At 35.6% G+C, this 14,366-nt stretch overlaps 1 protein-coding gene across 1 annotated transcript; it reads left to right on the top strand.

The window, feature by feature from the left end:
* Positions 1–11,546: 11,546 nt before the first annotated feature.
* Positions 11,547–12,418, top strand: LOC130051958 (notch-regulated ankyrin repeat-containing protein B-like). Its single transcript, XM_056155358.1, has one exon. It carries the CDS (start codon positions 11,605–11,607, stop codon positions 11,950–11,952), a length of 348 nt encoding a protein of 115 aa, XP_056011333.1. The 5' UTR covers positions 11,547–11,604; the 3' UTR covers positions 11,953–12,418.
* The last annotated feature ends 1,948 nt before the right edge of the window (positions 12,419–14,366 follow it).

The following is a 14,366-nucleotide window of genomic DNA, read 5'->3' as shown; positions in this document are numbered from 1 at the left end:
TTTCAATTCTGGAATTCCCAACCGTTTTGATAGACGTACTATATTTATAAAGATTCATGCGTGCATTGTTCACAACTCATTGCATTCATAAGGAAATAGCTAAATGTATCATTGCAATTGGTAAAGATATCAAGGTCAAAAACACTGGAAATGTAAATACATTGTATATTCTAACGATTTTTTAAAAATCATCTTACTGGAGACCGGAATCTACGGATCCTGCATTTGAAAAACTTTAGTTCAAGCCGAATTGTACATGTGGAAAAAAAAAAGAGTTTGGTCATTTGCGCTTTTTACTCTGACTAAGATTGTTCTCTTCCGACGAGACTTACGTGTGATCTGCAACCCTTAGTTTAGTTTATTGAAACCTCGAGTGACAACAGATAAATGTGTTAGAAACAAAAACATGTTGGCATACAATCACATAAGACACAAAATTACGACAAGAAACACAATTATTGGTCCTTGTCTGGTCTGTAACTCACGAGAATCAGGAAAACAAAACTACTGTAAATCATTTTGTTTTTATATTAACGACAAACATTTGGGAAGCGTTGGGTTTTCATTATCAGCAGATTAAGCTGACACTAATTAACGTTAGAATAATCGACCATCTCCGAGTGTGTCGGCAAGTGTCATCGGAAGAAAAACTGCCTTTATCTCTGATTAGATTTGTCACTGGACATCTCTCATCAACGCTTGGCGTTCCATTATCGCCGGGTTTTTTACTGGTCATGCTAATCACCCAATCTAATCAAGCCCGACACTTTCTCACGCTGCTGAAATATTGGTCGTAACGATTACTGTCCAAAAAAATCAATATCAAAATGAAGTAAAAGGAAAGAAACAAATGGAGAAATTATCATATAAAAAACCCAACACTATTTAATGGGGTTTTATTACAGTTTCAATCTCTTTTAACTAGAGATATATGTTTTGTTATCGCTACACCGGGTATATGACAATGAATGTCAGTATATTTATTTAGTGTTTCCAGTGGGAGGTGTCCGCTCACTAAGAATATGCCCGTACAGAAATGAACTGGTGTTAGAAATGTCAGTCAGTCTCGTAAATCTGTAACAATATTGCTGAGAACACTCGGTGAGAAATATTAACACGGCAGACATACAACAGGTGTGGGTACATAAACAGGGTTTTATTTTGACGTTTAATCTGTTGATTGCCCCCGCAACTACACTAAGGAGAACACACAATCGCGAGAAGTCTCGCGAGAAGTCTCTTTGAACTTGACCATATAGGTATATATAGATAGTTATAATACGATTAAAAGGAAGCGAATATAAATCATATTCTATTCTATTCTATTCATAGCATAATACGCTCCAGTCATTTGGATGTTTGCTGATGATGCACGTGTATGGACAGTTTGTACGTTTCATTTCACAACTTGAACTGCACTAAGTTGTTTGTGTCGTATTGATCCAATATTTCTGCACTTTATACAGGAGTGTCAGGTTTATTGTTTATTATAATCTTATTCACGTATATTACTGATTGTCTATACTTATGTGAGGAGAGAGGGAGAGAGAGAGAGAGAGAGAGAGAGAGGCAGGCAGTAAAACGTGTAAAGTGAGGACAAATTTCAACCAATGGACAGACGTTGTCAAGAATTGCACTATGAGGACAAATAAATGTCCTCACAATTACGTCCTCATAAATGTGACCTACAGCATGTGAAAGATGCAGATACAAAATATTAGCTTAGTGAGGACAAGTGGTGTGAGGACATGTCCTTACTAATATTCTCTCTCAAAAACCTTTTTTTCTCTTCATAATTCAAAAGAGAGTATTTGATAAACTTTTATAGATATCCCTATAGCTATACCTAACATAGTATTTTTTTGCCTTTAGAATAATATATGTGTGTATTCTCTTCTACACATTGTGAGGACGTCCTCATTTAGTAGGTTTGGTCGGGGAGAGAGAGAGAGAGAGAGAGAGAGAGAGAGAGAGAGGGGGGGGGGGGGGGGAGAGAGAGAGAGAGAGGTATACAAAGTGCCCAATAGTTAGAATAAAATTCCAAGTATAACGCTCGCAAGCTTTTTAGATATAGACATACTGTGAAGCGCTTTCCCCATGTAGTTCTAGTTTTTGGACCACTGTGTATATCTATTTTGATTACACCAGAAATGAAAACAAGGCCAATATTTTAACATCATTCAAGTTTACATGTATAGAAACCGAATTCTTTTGGACAAGCTATGTTGCTCTTACCTATTAAAAAAAATTCCGTACAGGCAGACACAACAATGCGAAGGGCATTAGACCGTTTGTCGACCTTGTGGAGAATAAGTCGCCGAATTGCACATGTTTATCCCATGTGTAAGTGACTGAAGTTCTGATACTGGGGAGATTTAGTGTAGCCGAAATTCCCAAATGGAGCTATTTTAAGTATCTGACAATTGTTAATTAGGATCCAGTTAAATGGATTTTATGCGGGGTATGGTATAGAAGAAAATACAAAGGATAAATTTGGGTTTGATACTTTTTGTGATGTTAGAAAATGTGAATTTAAACTATCACAATGATTTAGAAATCCGACAGCAGGTTTTCAGAGTTCACACGAAATGTGGAACGCTAGGGAACAGACGAAAAACGACAGGCATTTTTTTCCTAATGGGGTAATTACGTCACAAGAACAAACGATATATGGTATTGCACGTGTCACAGATTTCATAGGGTTCTGAACATGTAGTTTTACTGCATTGTCTTTCAAATACGAGTTTGTTAAAAATGACTTCACGACACTTTTCCATTTTGGGGGAATTTGTGATGTTGTTAAGATACAGATTAAATAAACATTGTACATCTACGCTTTTTTTTTTTACTACATGCATTTCAGAATCAAGCGTTAGCAAGAATCTGCATTATCAGTGTACATAAAAACTACACAGAAAAATCTATCAGAAATACTAAGTACCTGTATTGTAAAAATATGCGTCTTTTGCTGATTTTCATTTTGATAAAAACACAGACCTGATGGTTGAATGCCTCGCGATTTGGACGCGTTAATAAATGTGTTCTGAACAATGTTTGTCAAAATACTATACATTATACCGGAGTTTGATGTATGTGGAAATTCTTTACAAAAGTTACCTTTGCAATTGCATATTAATATTCAATTTTAAGCGTTTTACATCTGTAAACCGTTAGACAATCCATATAGCTGTATTGGCCATATTGTTAACGCTTAATAGATGGATATTGTCAAAAAATCAATCAACTTTCAAAGTACCTTTGCATGCACTATTGATTTGAATTTGCATATAGGTCATACGTTTTACACAGTAATGTCACAAATATGAATAAAATTTTGCTTTTTCGTGCGGAAAGAGGAAATTATGAAATAAAATGAAAAACTATAGTAATTAACTATTGTAGTTTTATATATAGCAAATGGCAATGACAGATATTTCAAATATGTCATGAATGCAAATTCGTGTAAAAAAAAAAAATACATACATGTACGGAATGTGTAAATCAACGACGAGTAAATTGGAAAAATTATCTCTCTATATGTCAGATAATTCTTTAGTATGGAAAAGTTTCCCATACCATCGCTAAAGGGTCAACGTTGAATTATCTACATTTTATTTAACTTTTCTCCTAAATCTGTCATTGTACAGAGGCTCAACAAACGAGAACAATATTCCTATTTAAATTCATCGACGGATAAGCATGGTGGGACCGCAAAAGGCTACGACTAACATTTAAAAGAATCTATGGGTGACTCGGGAAATGAAATTCCGTGGGAATCCGCTAAACTGACAAAAGTATTTAATGATTTCTAAATAAACAAAACGCAGGGTAAAGATAGACTTTTTATCCCCATTATATCGTCCCGGTGATCTCAGGTGGTTGTTACAAGTCTTTAATAAAGAAGGCAGCCCACCTCTCTGTATAAAACAATGATGACTTAATCTGGAGAAAAGAACTTATAGGGGGAAATCTCTGTGAATTAAGGATCATTATTACACAGAATGTGCCGACTATTCTTGAGACAATGGCCCCCAAAGTGCTGAGTTGTCCTGAGACAATGGACCCCAATACGCCGTGGTTAGAGCACCACTGTCGAGTTGCACCTCTCTTTTCCACTCGGCCGCTTGCGATGTATAGAAGGTCGTTAGGTTATCAACGGGTATCAGGGGTATATCGTACCGTTGTTACAATTTTCTATTTGTTCAATTCTTTTCATTCATGAAGTAGTTTTTTCCTGTGTGAAAAATTCTTGTCACTATTGGCGATGGGAAAAGATAATTGAAGCAGTGGGCAGCCGTTACAAATGTTTAATAGATAACCATGCGAAAATCCTCTGGGTTGGAGACCCAAAAGCAAAAATGCCTGATCAGGGGTCAAATTTTGCATTGGCGTATCATCGCTTGACAATGTAAAGCATATGAATGTCAGTGAAGTTAGAAGCTTATGATAATCATTCAGATTAAATTCGTATAGATTATCAAATGCAAAAATTTTCACACACAAGTTACAGAAATCAGTTTGAATGTCAGGCATTTCAAGTTCAAAACCTAAGACTGTTTTCCGTCTTGAAAATAAATTTGAAACGCAAGCCCGGAGTCGTTTAATAGATTTTTTTTATCAAATTGAAGTGGGGAAAGTGAGGGTGCTGGGTTTGAGGAGATTGGGGGGTTCCGCCTCACCGTGTCTGGTGCTACAGGGTCCCAGGAACTCAGCAGATGAAAGGCTTATCTTTGGAACCATCTACCAAGATTCGGCTCTGACAACTAACAACTGCCATGTTGTAATAACCTGCTCCATGTCTTTTAATAAATGTGTCAACAAGATTGGACTAAAGGCTAACTTTCCAGTATTTTCTGAATTTTAGTGCAAGAAAATTAAAGGAATTTTAATGCAAACATGTTTTAAATCACGTTAGATTCCGCCCATTTCAAAATCATGAAATGACTTCTTATCATTATATTATTTTCATTGAGTTGGGTGTATGTCATGAATAAGCCCAGATTACAATTACTTCTGGGAACTGCTCTGCTGATTTGGTTTCTGAGGCTACCATTTTGGCGGTTTCTTCGTTTCTCGTGGGTCCGACTTTCGTTCCGAATTCCCAGTATAGTCAAGTGCAGCGACCGTGTTCTCTTCAAAGATAAGAAATAGTGAAACATTTTCAAAACTTTCTTTAAATATCTGATTTCAATCTGTAAATTTATCAGCAATTTGTTTGGCGTTAAGTGCAACGGTTAACAGGTGCCCGTTTTGGGGACGGAATATTACATCTGTCACTCCCGGACCGAGGGCTGATGGAACTGTTATTCAACACATGTTTCCCTGTGACAGATTGGCCAAGACCTCGCCAATTTTCACCCCAGATTATTTTTAAAAACCCCACGATAAATCTTAAAAATAATCAATATGAGTCTCTTAAATCATCGTATTTTTTAAAAAACATTTGACATGTCTCTGATGCTTCTGCAAAAAATGAACTAGCGATTAATCTTAAGAAATGAAGGATGAAGTTTTTTTAAAAAAAAAAATTGAATTTTCTTGAAATAATATACATGTATTGGCAAGCTTACTGATTTGCAATAAAACTTCATTTTATTGGGCAGTGCAGATGTTGTTGTCATCATGCATTAAATGCATTTAGAAGTATTTTCCGCGATGGGAGACTGCGGAGTGGGTATGTTTTCATCTAACTGTCTACAAACCTTCGAGCTATTCAAGAAAGATACTTCATGTTTTGTTTAATAAAAATGACCACTTTATCCATGTTTCCCCCTTTATCACAGGGCATAACTATTGAACTACTCGAGATTATTAGTCAAGGTCAAACATTGGTTGAGTCAAGGTCAAATATCAACTTTGCAAAAGATATTTGAGGGCATTCGTTTATGACACACACCACTGTAGGTAAAGTGAATGAACCGATTTCCAATATTAATGAATCTCACAATACCGTGGCGATACACGATCTCATTATACTGAATGAAGGGTGTCGACTGAAGAGATATAAAGCATGTATATGTTAATCTCTGTATTACATAGATAAGGTCTGTATAATCTCACGGGGGTCCGCGAACAAGCTACAGTACCGTAACAGTAAGCCGCACATCCGTAATAGGACCCGCGTAGAGACTGAAAACACACCGCCTAAAATGCCCCAGATTGCTGCTGAAATTCTCATGTCTTCGTGTTTCAGATTTTCAAAAACAGGTTAAATTCCAGTAATCTAAGTATACTCTATATGTGTTCTTGTTTCTTATTGTGTGTAAGAAATGTTGCAGGAAGTTGTTTTGCATTTCACTCTCAGCTACTAAATATTATGTATTGTTGATTAAGTGCGGTTTGTCTGTTTTCTAAATAGGGAGAGGAAAATTGTTTCCTCCGTCACCAAGTGGTTAAAGTAAGAAATGCTAAATCAAGTTTAGTTTTCACCGCAGAAAATGAGAAAAAAGTGGCTTAATCACAAACAGGAATTTCACTACCCACTGTAGAATCGCGCACTTATATTCTGTTCAGTACTGGTGCTCTATGAAATGGAGAGAAAACACACACACCAACAAACCAAAAATCAACAAAATTTGTATTTGTGAGACATTATGCACCAGCCATGGTCAAATTTTAATCTTGATATATAATTTTTACCTTATTGGTCACAAACTTTGACCTTCAACTTCAGTTCATGATCAGCAAGTGTAAAATAATTTAAGCTCCGTGCAGAGACTGAAAGACAAACAGAAAATACCGCCCCTGAGTTTCGATCCCGGGAGCATGATAAAAAAAAACTTATCAATTAAAAGTGTTCTTTTCATTTCACACAAAAGCGTTTAGATTTTTCTCTCTGCTAAATCAAGTACATTGATCTTGCCATTGACTGTAATGAAAGTCCTTTTTATGTTATAGTAAGGTCGTGAAATAGTGACCAGAGGTACTCAGTGAAAGTGTGTTAACTTTATATCTTTGTTTAAATCATAACTTAAAAACCGCTTTTTGCGAGTAACTATCGATTATATGTTAGCCAAAAGTAAATAGTTTGCATTTAATCTATTGACATTGAGCTATACGGCTCATCAATTTACACAAAATAAACATATGTGATTGAACAAATTATGAGAGTTGCAGCAGGGGGTGGGGGTGGGTAAGGGCCCCAAAGCAGTGGCGGATTTAAGGGGGGCACAGCCGCCCCCCCCCCCTCCTAAAATTTTCAAATTTAAGGTAAATCGTGGTATCTTGTTTAGAAAAATGTACTAAACGTTAAAAGAAGCAATAATTTCTTCCACTCCCAGAGAACTAAATGACAAAATCTTGATTTCTTGAATTACTTTATTGGGAGAACTTATTTTTTTCCCAAACCCCTAAATTTGTGTCATTTTATTAATTTCACACCCCCCCCCCCCCCCATGATAGAAAATTGTACAAATTACTAAATCGGAGACATATTTCAAGCTCTATAAAATCTGTAAAATTCAGGAGCTTCCCCCTGCACCCCCATCAGGGCTTTGCCCTGGACCCACTGGGGGCCTCATGGCGGCCCCCAGACCCCCTACCTAATACAGTGGCGCCCCCCGTAACCGCAATTCCTGGATCCGCCCCTGCAAAGTGCCCATCAGTCCGACCCACATAGATGTACATTGAAAATACAACATTATTGATTTGAACATATTTATTGCATATATACATGTAATATACAATAGGTAACACAAGTTCCGATAACTTACGAGGTTCTCACCTAAGATTTAAAATTAATAACAATTCTCATAAAACATATGTATATACAAAATAAATACATGTACATGTAGCGTAAAATAGATCACTGTCATAAGAATCTGCTTGAATTTATCATAAATTTGTGAACAGCATTAAAAAATTTGCTGTTAATTTCTCACTCCAAAGTAAAATCCGTGTATCAAAAATACTTGAGTAGGTAATTCTTGTTTTTGTCACTGTCCGTGTATCAATAATAGATAATTCTTGATTTGTCACTGCCCGTGTATCAATAATAGATAATTCTTGTATTTGTCACTGTCCGTGTATCAATAATAGATAATTCTTGTATTTGTCACTGCCGGTGTATCAATAACAGATAATTCTTGTATATTATTTCATATCATTATTGAATTAAAGTTAAAAAACCCACAATGGTATACCAAAACAAATGTACAATTACACTGTATCAAAGTTACCACAGTAACTATGAATTCAAATACACTGATTACTTAAAACATCTTGACTGATAATTTAGTCGCATTAGCCATAAAAACTTGAGTACAAGGCCAAAATAAACCATCAGATACTAGTAAATCTACGACTGTGTGTGTTTGTTAAGGAGGTACACTAAATCGTCATAATGGCTGACTTCCTTTTAAAACATGGATGGAAATATAAATATCAGACTACGAAACTGAAGATCACGGGTTCGAGTCCAGCAAAGGTTTCTACCCCCCCCCCCCCCCCCCCCCGACTGCCTTCTACTAAAACTACATTATTTTTTTTACTAAATAAAGTAAATTTGAAAGTTTTCAATTTCAAAATATTGTTGTAAATATCCTCCACTTTTCATCCATATCAAATTTATCTGGTGTAGCATTCCTCCCTAACTACACACAGAAAATCATAGTATTTGCTAAATCACTGCATCCGATACGGTGGTTCGAGTAGTGTAGGATTTGTTTTGTATTAAAAAAAAAAAGTATTTAACGATCTAAAGTTTACATGCATAACACAAAAAAATATTTGAAATATATTATTGATGGATAGCGATATGCTATACGCTCCAACTGAATTCAATATGAATCCTGTTTTTATTTTACTTCAGTTTGATTTTCATTCGGGAATTGTTTATGTACGGTGATAATGATGATGCAAACAAGAGTTGTTTTCATAGTGATGAAAATAAGAGGTATGTTAATGACCTCGCCATAAAAAAAAATTTCTACGTAATTTGTAAAAATTGGTGATATTACAAATAAATGGAGTTCTGAGTTATTTTGGGATATTTTTTTAACAATTGATTTATTCTTTATACGCTGTAATATATACACGCTAGGAAGTTCAATCGGAGCACCATAAACTTTTTATTTCTTCTTTTTTAACAAAAACTAAACTGATTTACGTGTACGTAAATGGCTGAGTTGTTACGATTGTGAGAAAGTTGTTTCGTTTCCCTTGTCATCCGTTATTTAAGTGAGGAAGTTGTAACTGAAACACCGAGTATATCACTAAAGCATAGCCAACAACTCCTTTACTCTTGTTACGTGGTGTTCCAATCAGATAATCACCTCTTACAGTGGCGAATCCACTGGTTCCGAGAGTTGGATACACCCTTTCTTCAGGAAATTTTGCTTAAAAAGGGTAAAAAAACAACAACGCATTTTGAGGTTCTCCCCTGTGAAACCCCAAATTAATGGTAGACCCCCCCCCCTTCAAAAATTCCTGGATCCACTCCTATTAAGTCAAGTCCATTTCGACAGACCTTGTTTGAATTTCCAGACGTCTTTGTTTTTAAAGGGGGGGGGGGGGGGGGTGGGGGGGGGGGGGGTTACACACAAACAAAGACGTCTGAAAATTCAAACAAGAAATACATGTACATTTGCATATCTATGTTAAAAATTGATCAATATACCAAGAAGCATACTGTGCTACATTGTATGTTTTTGCTATAGCATACTACACATGCTGTTATGTTACATTGTACTAATACTATATCATACTATACTATGACATATTACACGTAGATAAACTGGCATATAAAATCATACAAAAGATTAAACATGTGGTCAGTATAATTCCGATATTTTCAAGCAAACTCCGACTAATTTCTTCATCAATAAGATATGATATGAAAACTGGAACCGATTACTTAATTTGAACCTATGGTCTGATCAAAGGAGCCCGCTTTGTGATCGGAGGGGCGCATCATCTCAAGTCAGTGACGTATCTATATGAATAAAATATTGTAGAAGGGATGTTAATCCCAAAGAAACAAATATAACATATAGCTTATTTACACTTATTCCAGAAAAAATAAAACAGATTTACTCTATTTAGAATTCAAAAATGTCCGATTTTCATCCTGGGAATTTTTTAAAAATGATAATAGCTTTTTCAAATACCTTAACCAACGATCTAATTAGTGATAAATAGAGAAAATAATATGAAACATTAAAAATGAAGAATAGATTTTTTTTCCACCGACCCGAGAGAAGAACTATAATTGCTGTAAAACATTACAAAGAATCAAAAAGGCATTGACTGTTGTGTTGTTGAACCGTGAAGAATGAACATGCAGATCATGTCCCGATTCCCATAGGTATTTTAACAGAGACTCACGGTGTAATTCCGATATCTGAAATGAGATCAAGGTTATCAACTGATCGCTACAAATTACAGCATGTACAGTTCTGATAAGATTTTTCTACATGTCAACAATGAAATGTACACAGGGGTCATTAATATATAGGTGTAGAGGATCTATGCTTACGACACATAATAGCTGCAGGCTAAGTTTTTGCGATAACAATAAGCTGGTGATAAAGAAATTTGTTACAATGTCGTTATGTTGTTAGAGGGCTTGCTGAAATTGTCACATGGGAAAATATTTCACACCAAGTATTGGTTCAAGACAAGATTTTGGACTAGTCTACCCGATCCGGAAAAAAAAACCAACCACGTGAAAATATTAAAATTGTAATAATTTTTTTTAAAATTTCAGTTATTGCACCAAGAAAGTAGTGTTATTCTTTTCCTAAAATTTATAAATACGAGTTTTTATTTATCATTTAAATTCAAGAGCAGCCATTTACTTTGGTCTCTGAAAGTTAACGATAAATTATATAATTGACTTCACGTTCATTTCAAGTTTGTTCCAATTCATAACTCTTTTGCAGTGTGCAAATAAAAATGTCATATAAATAACTTAGAACTTTAATGTTATATATTTGGATTGAATTTTAATGATTTCCTCTCAACAGCTGAATTCTTCCGACCAATTCAAAGGTATTTCTGACTTTTCTACAGCGCCTATAAACAATATCAAAGAGGCGGTAAAATTATCGTCAGGTTTATCTCTGTTTGAAAAGCCACGGGGTGCGTTACATCTCAGAACTACAAACAATTATCTTTTATAAAACTTCAAATTGACAAATCACAAATGATAACAAACAATAGCTACATATTTGACCCGTGTTTGTCAGACATAATCCCATTGTTTGGTAGATCTTCTCCAGGCGTGTTGTTAGAATTATTCTGCACATCTCTGGTAAGATAATCCGGTCCCACGGTAAGGGGAAATCTATTGGCGATTGATCCAGGCATACCTTGGGTAGAAAAGGCCAAGAGATGGGCGGATCCCATGAGTTCTGTGCTCTGGCGGTGTAAGATCAGTGCCCGTTCCCACGCTAAGCTACTTGTGAATAAACTTCTTCAGTAAAGTGCTTGTTTGTATGAACCAATCATGAAATGTTTTACATTGTACATTGGGACATCGTATCTTCTCACAGTATCGCAACCAATCAAATCGGAGCTTTTACACAGAGGTTTAGAATGTGTGTCAATTTTTTCTCACACTGTAATTCGCCGTCAAAATCACACATTGTGCTCTGCTTTGCCGACATGAACGGGTCGGGTGTGAAATGCAACCCATTTCAGAAATATTTTCTGGAGGTAGTTCGAAACGGTGACTGTGATGAATTACAAAAGATTTTAGAGACCCGTGATGAGAAGATAAACATAAACTTATACGACAATGAGGGACAGACGGCCCTTCATCAATCCTGTCAAATCGGGAGTCTAAAGAAGGTGCAGATACTGGTGAAATTTGGTGCGGACGTGAAACTTGCTAACAGGGACGGATGGAGCGCGCTACACATCGCCTGCTTTGGGGGGCATCAGGACATTGCTCTGTACTTGAATTCTACAAAAAGTCGAATTAAAACTGTGTCATCCGCCGCGGACACCTGAGATGTGCGGGTTTCTTCTGTGTGTGAATGTGTATATGTGTGGAATTTTGGGACATGTCTGGAGTATCTGTGTGATCAGTTCATCTTCATTTTGTTATAGGAAGACAGAGACGTGAGCTGGTGATTATCGGTGTGGCATTTTCTCATTCGCTACCTCATCCCCCCCACATACTGGGTATATGCCTCGGTCGTGGTACCCCCCGCATTTCATGTGTATTAATTGACGCTTTAGTCCTTGGCCAGTAAAGCGCAGTATAAATGGCACCCCCACCCAAAAACTGCTGATGGTTGCAATCGTTACGTCGATTATGCTTTGTGATACTGTTGTTGCTGACTTCTGATGAAGTCAACAATTTTTATTATTTACGAATTTTTGTTGTTATTACCAAAATCGATTGTTACAAATTATTATTATTATATATAGTGTAAAGCAATGGTACACTTATTAAATATTTTCCAAAAATTTATTGGGATCGTGTTATGTGGAGTTGATTGAAGTGATTTTTTTTATGTCGGTGTATTTCACGGAGCAGAGTTTAATAGCCGAGATATCGACAATATCTTTGATTAAAGTAGTCGTATTTGAATCCTTGTCCTTAATTAAGTTTTAATGAACGTAAAGCTGAATTACGGAACATCTCTGATAACTCTCTACAGCAGCGGAAATTCCCATAATCTACCGCCACATCATTATTATTCCCAAGTTATCCTAATTTCCCTCAAATGTTTTTATGGGTTTTTTTTTTTTTTTTTTATTTAGCTATACCAAATTATAGTATTTGCTAAGATTTTTTTTGCTCTGATTTTTCACGAAGTTGATTAAACAAGAGCAATATTCAATGGATTCTAAATTCACATCCATAACGGGGTTAAAGACCTCCCAGCTATGAAAAGAAATCCTGTTTAAAAAAAAAAAAAAAAAAATCATATTTCATTAGGGATGACGGTAATACACCTGCACACCTCTGTGATTTCACTTGAATGTCGGTGTGTTTAGCAGGCACGTTGTATGAAGAAGAAAAAAAATGAACCCTAACTTTTTCCAATCTTCTTTATACAATCGCGCATACGAAATGAACTGTACTGAATGCTGTGTCGGAAAACCATTGAATGTTTTTTTCTACAACAATGTTCTAATCTTCAATGGCGAGGAGAAATAAATTGTAAAAAAAAACCGAAGACCTGAAACTGGAAAGGGCGGCGTTGTGTAAGCTTCAAAAGTTCGCCTGGATTCAAGCATTTCTAGGATAATTCGGCAGAGCGTGTTCCCAGGCGCTGTGAAAATCAACTGTTCGAGAGGCAGATTTTTTATGAGAACGCATTGTAGAGATCTGGTATTTGATTTTCACATACGATTGAGAAACTAGAATATACGGCAAGGTCATGCGGTGTGGAACTTAAGAAGCTTTAAAAACAAGATTTAAAAAACGCCCTTCAAGTCTCATATTTATTTCATTTTTCATTCAAAATTTGTATTAATGATTTGTAGAGATATATTCAAAGAATTGTAAAGTGTGTTTGAATTTCTCATTCCTACCTGACAACAATGCATCGGCTGCGCTGGTCTTCTCAGCCTTGGCGAGCTTCAATCACTTTTGTTTACTTTCTCCATGAACGTCAATATTTGGTAGATATTTTCTTGATGTGTATCTTGCCAATTTTGAAGATCTAGTTTTTAAACGTGCAAAATAAACACACAAGAGGCTTTCCACCAGCGTAACAAAGGTTTACGGTCATAGACTGATCTTAACACTAAATTCCTTTGAGTGCACATTGGCGTTTCCATTGAGTCTATCGAAATGTCAAAAGTTTCTCTCTTTATTTAATGATAAACATGTGTTACAGGACAACACACCAATGCCCCCCCCCCTACTTTTTATCCATGACATGAAACTATAGTTTAGCAGGAAAGCTGGTGTATAGGTAGACCACCAACAAGAAGTCCGCATGTTATATCTGTATCAATTCTAAATTTCAGTAGAAATACTTGCAAGTCATGTACGTACCCTCAATACATTGTAAAAATAACTCGATTACTTTATCTTAGAATTACCATGATATATATATACTGTTAATACTAGTATATAGAAAAAAATTATATATGAATTTATCTTAGAATTACTATGATATATGTATCGACAATACTCGTTTATAGAACAAATTATCCATGAATTTATCAATACTAGAATATCGTAAAAATATCTATGAATGTATCATATATATACCGTCAATACTAGTAAATTATACATTTTTTAATATCAGAATTACTACGGTACCTGTTCCGTAAGTACACCGTAGAGCAATCTCTGTGAATTTATCTTGAATGTATTACATTCTATAAGGTTTATTACACAATATATGTACTCTAGATCCATCAAAGAAATTTCGATCAGAATTCCTAAAATATACTCAACT

This window comes from Ostrea edulis, chromosome 2, assembly GCF_947568905.1.
Source record: "Ostrea edulis chromosome 2, xbOstEdul1.1, whole genome shotgun sequence".
Classification (NCBI taxonomy): domain Eukaryota; kingdom Metazoa; phylum Mollusca; class Bivalvia; order Ostreida; family Ostreidae; genus Ostrea; species Ostrea edulis.
The sequence above is the reverse complement of the archived record's forward strand: the minus strand, read 5'-3'. Positions and strand labels throughout refer to the sequence as shown.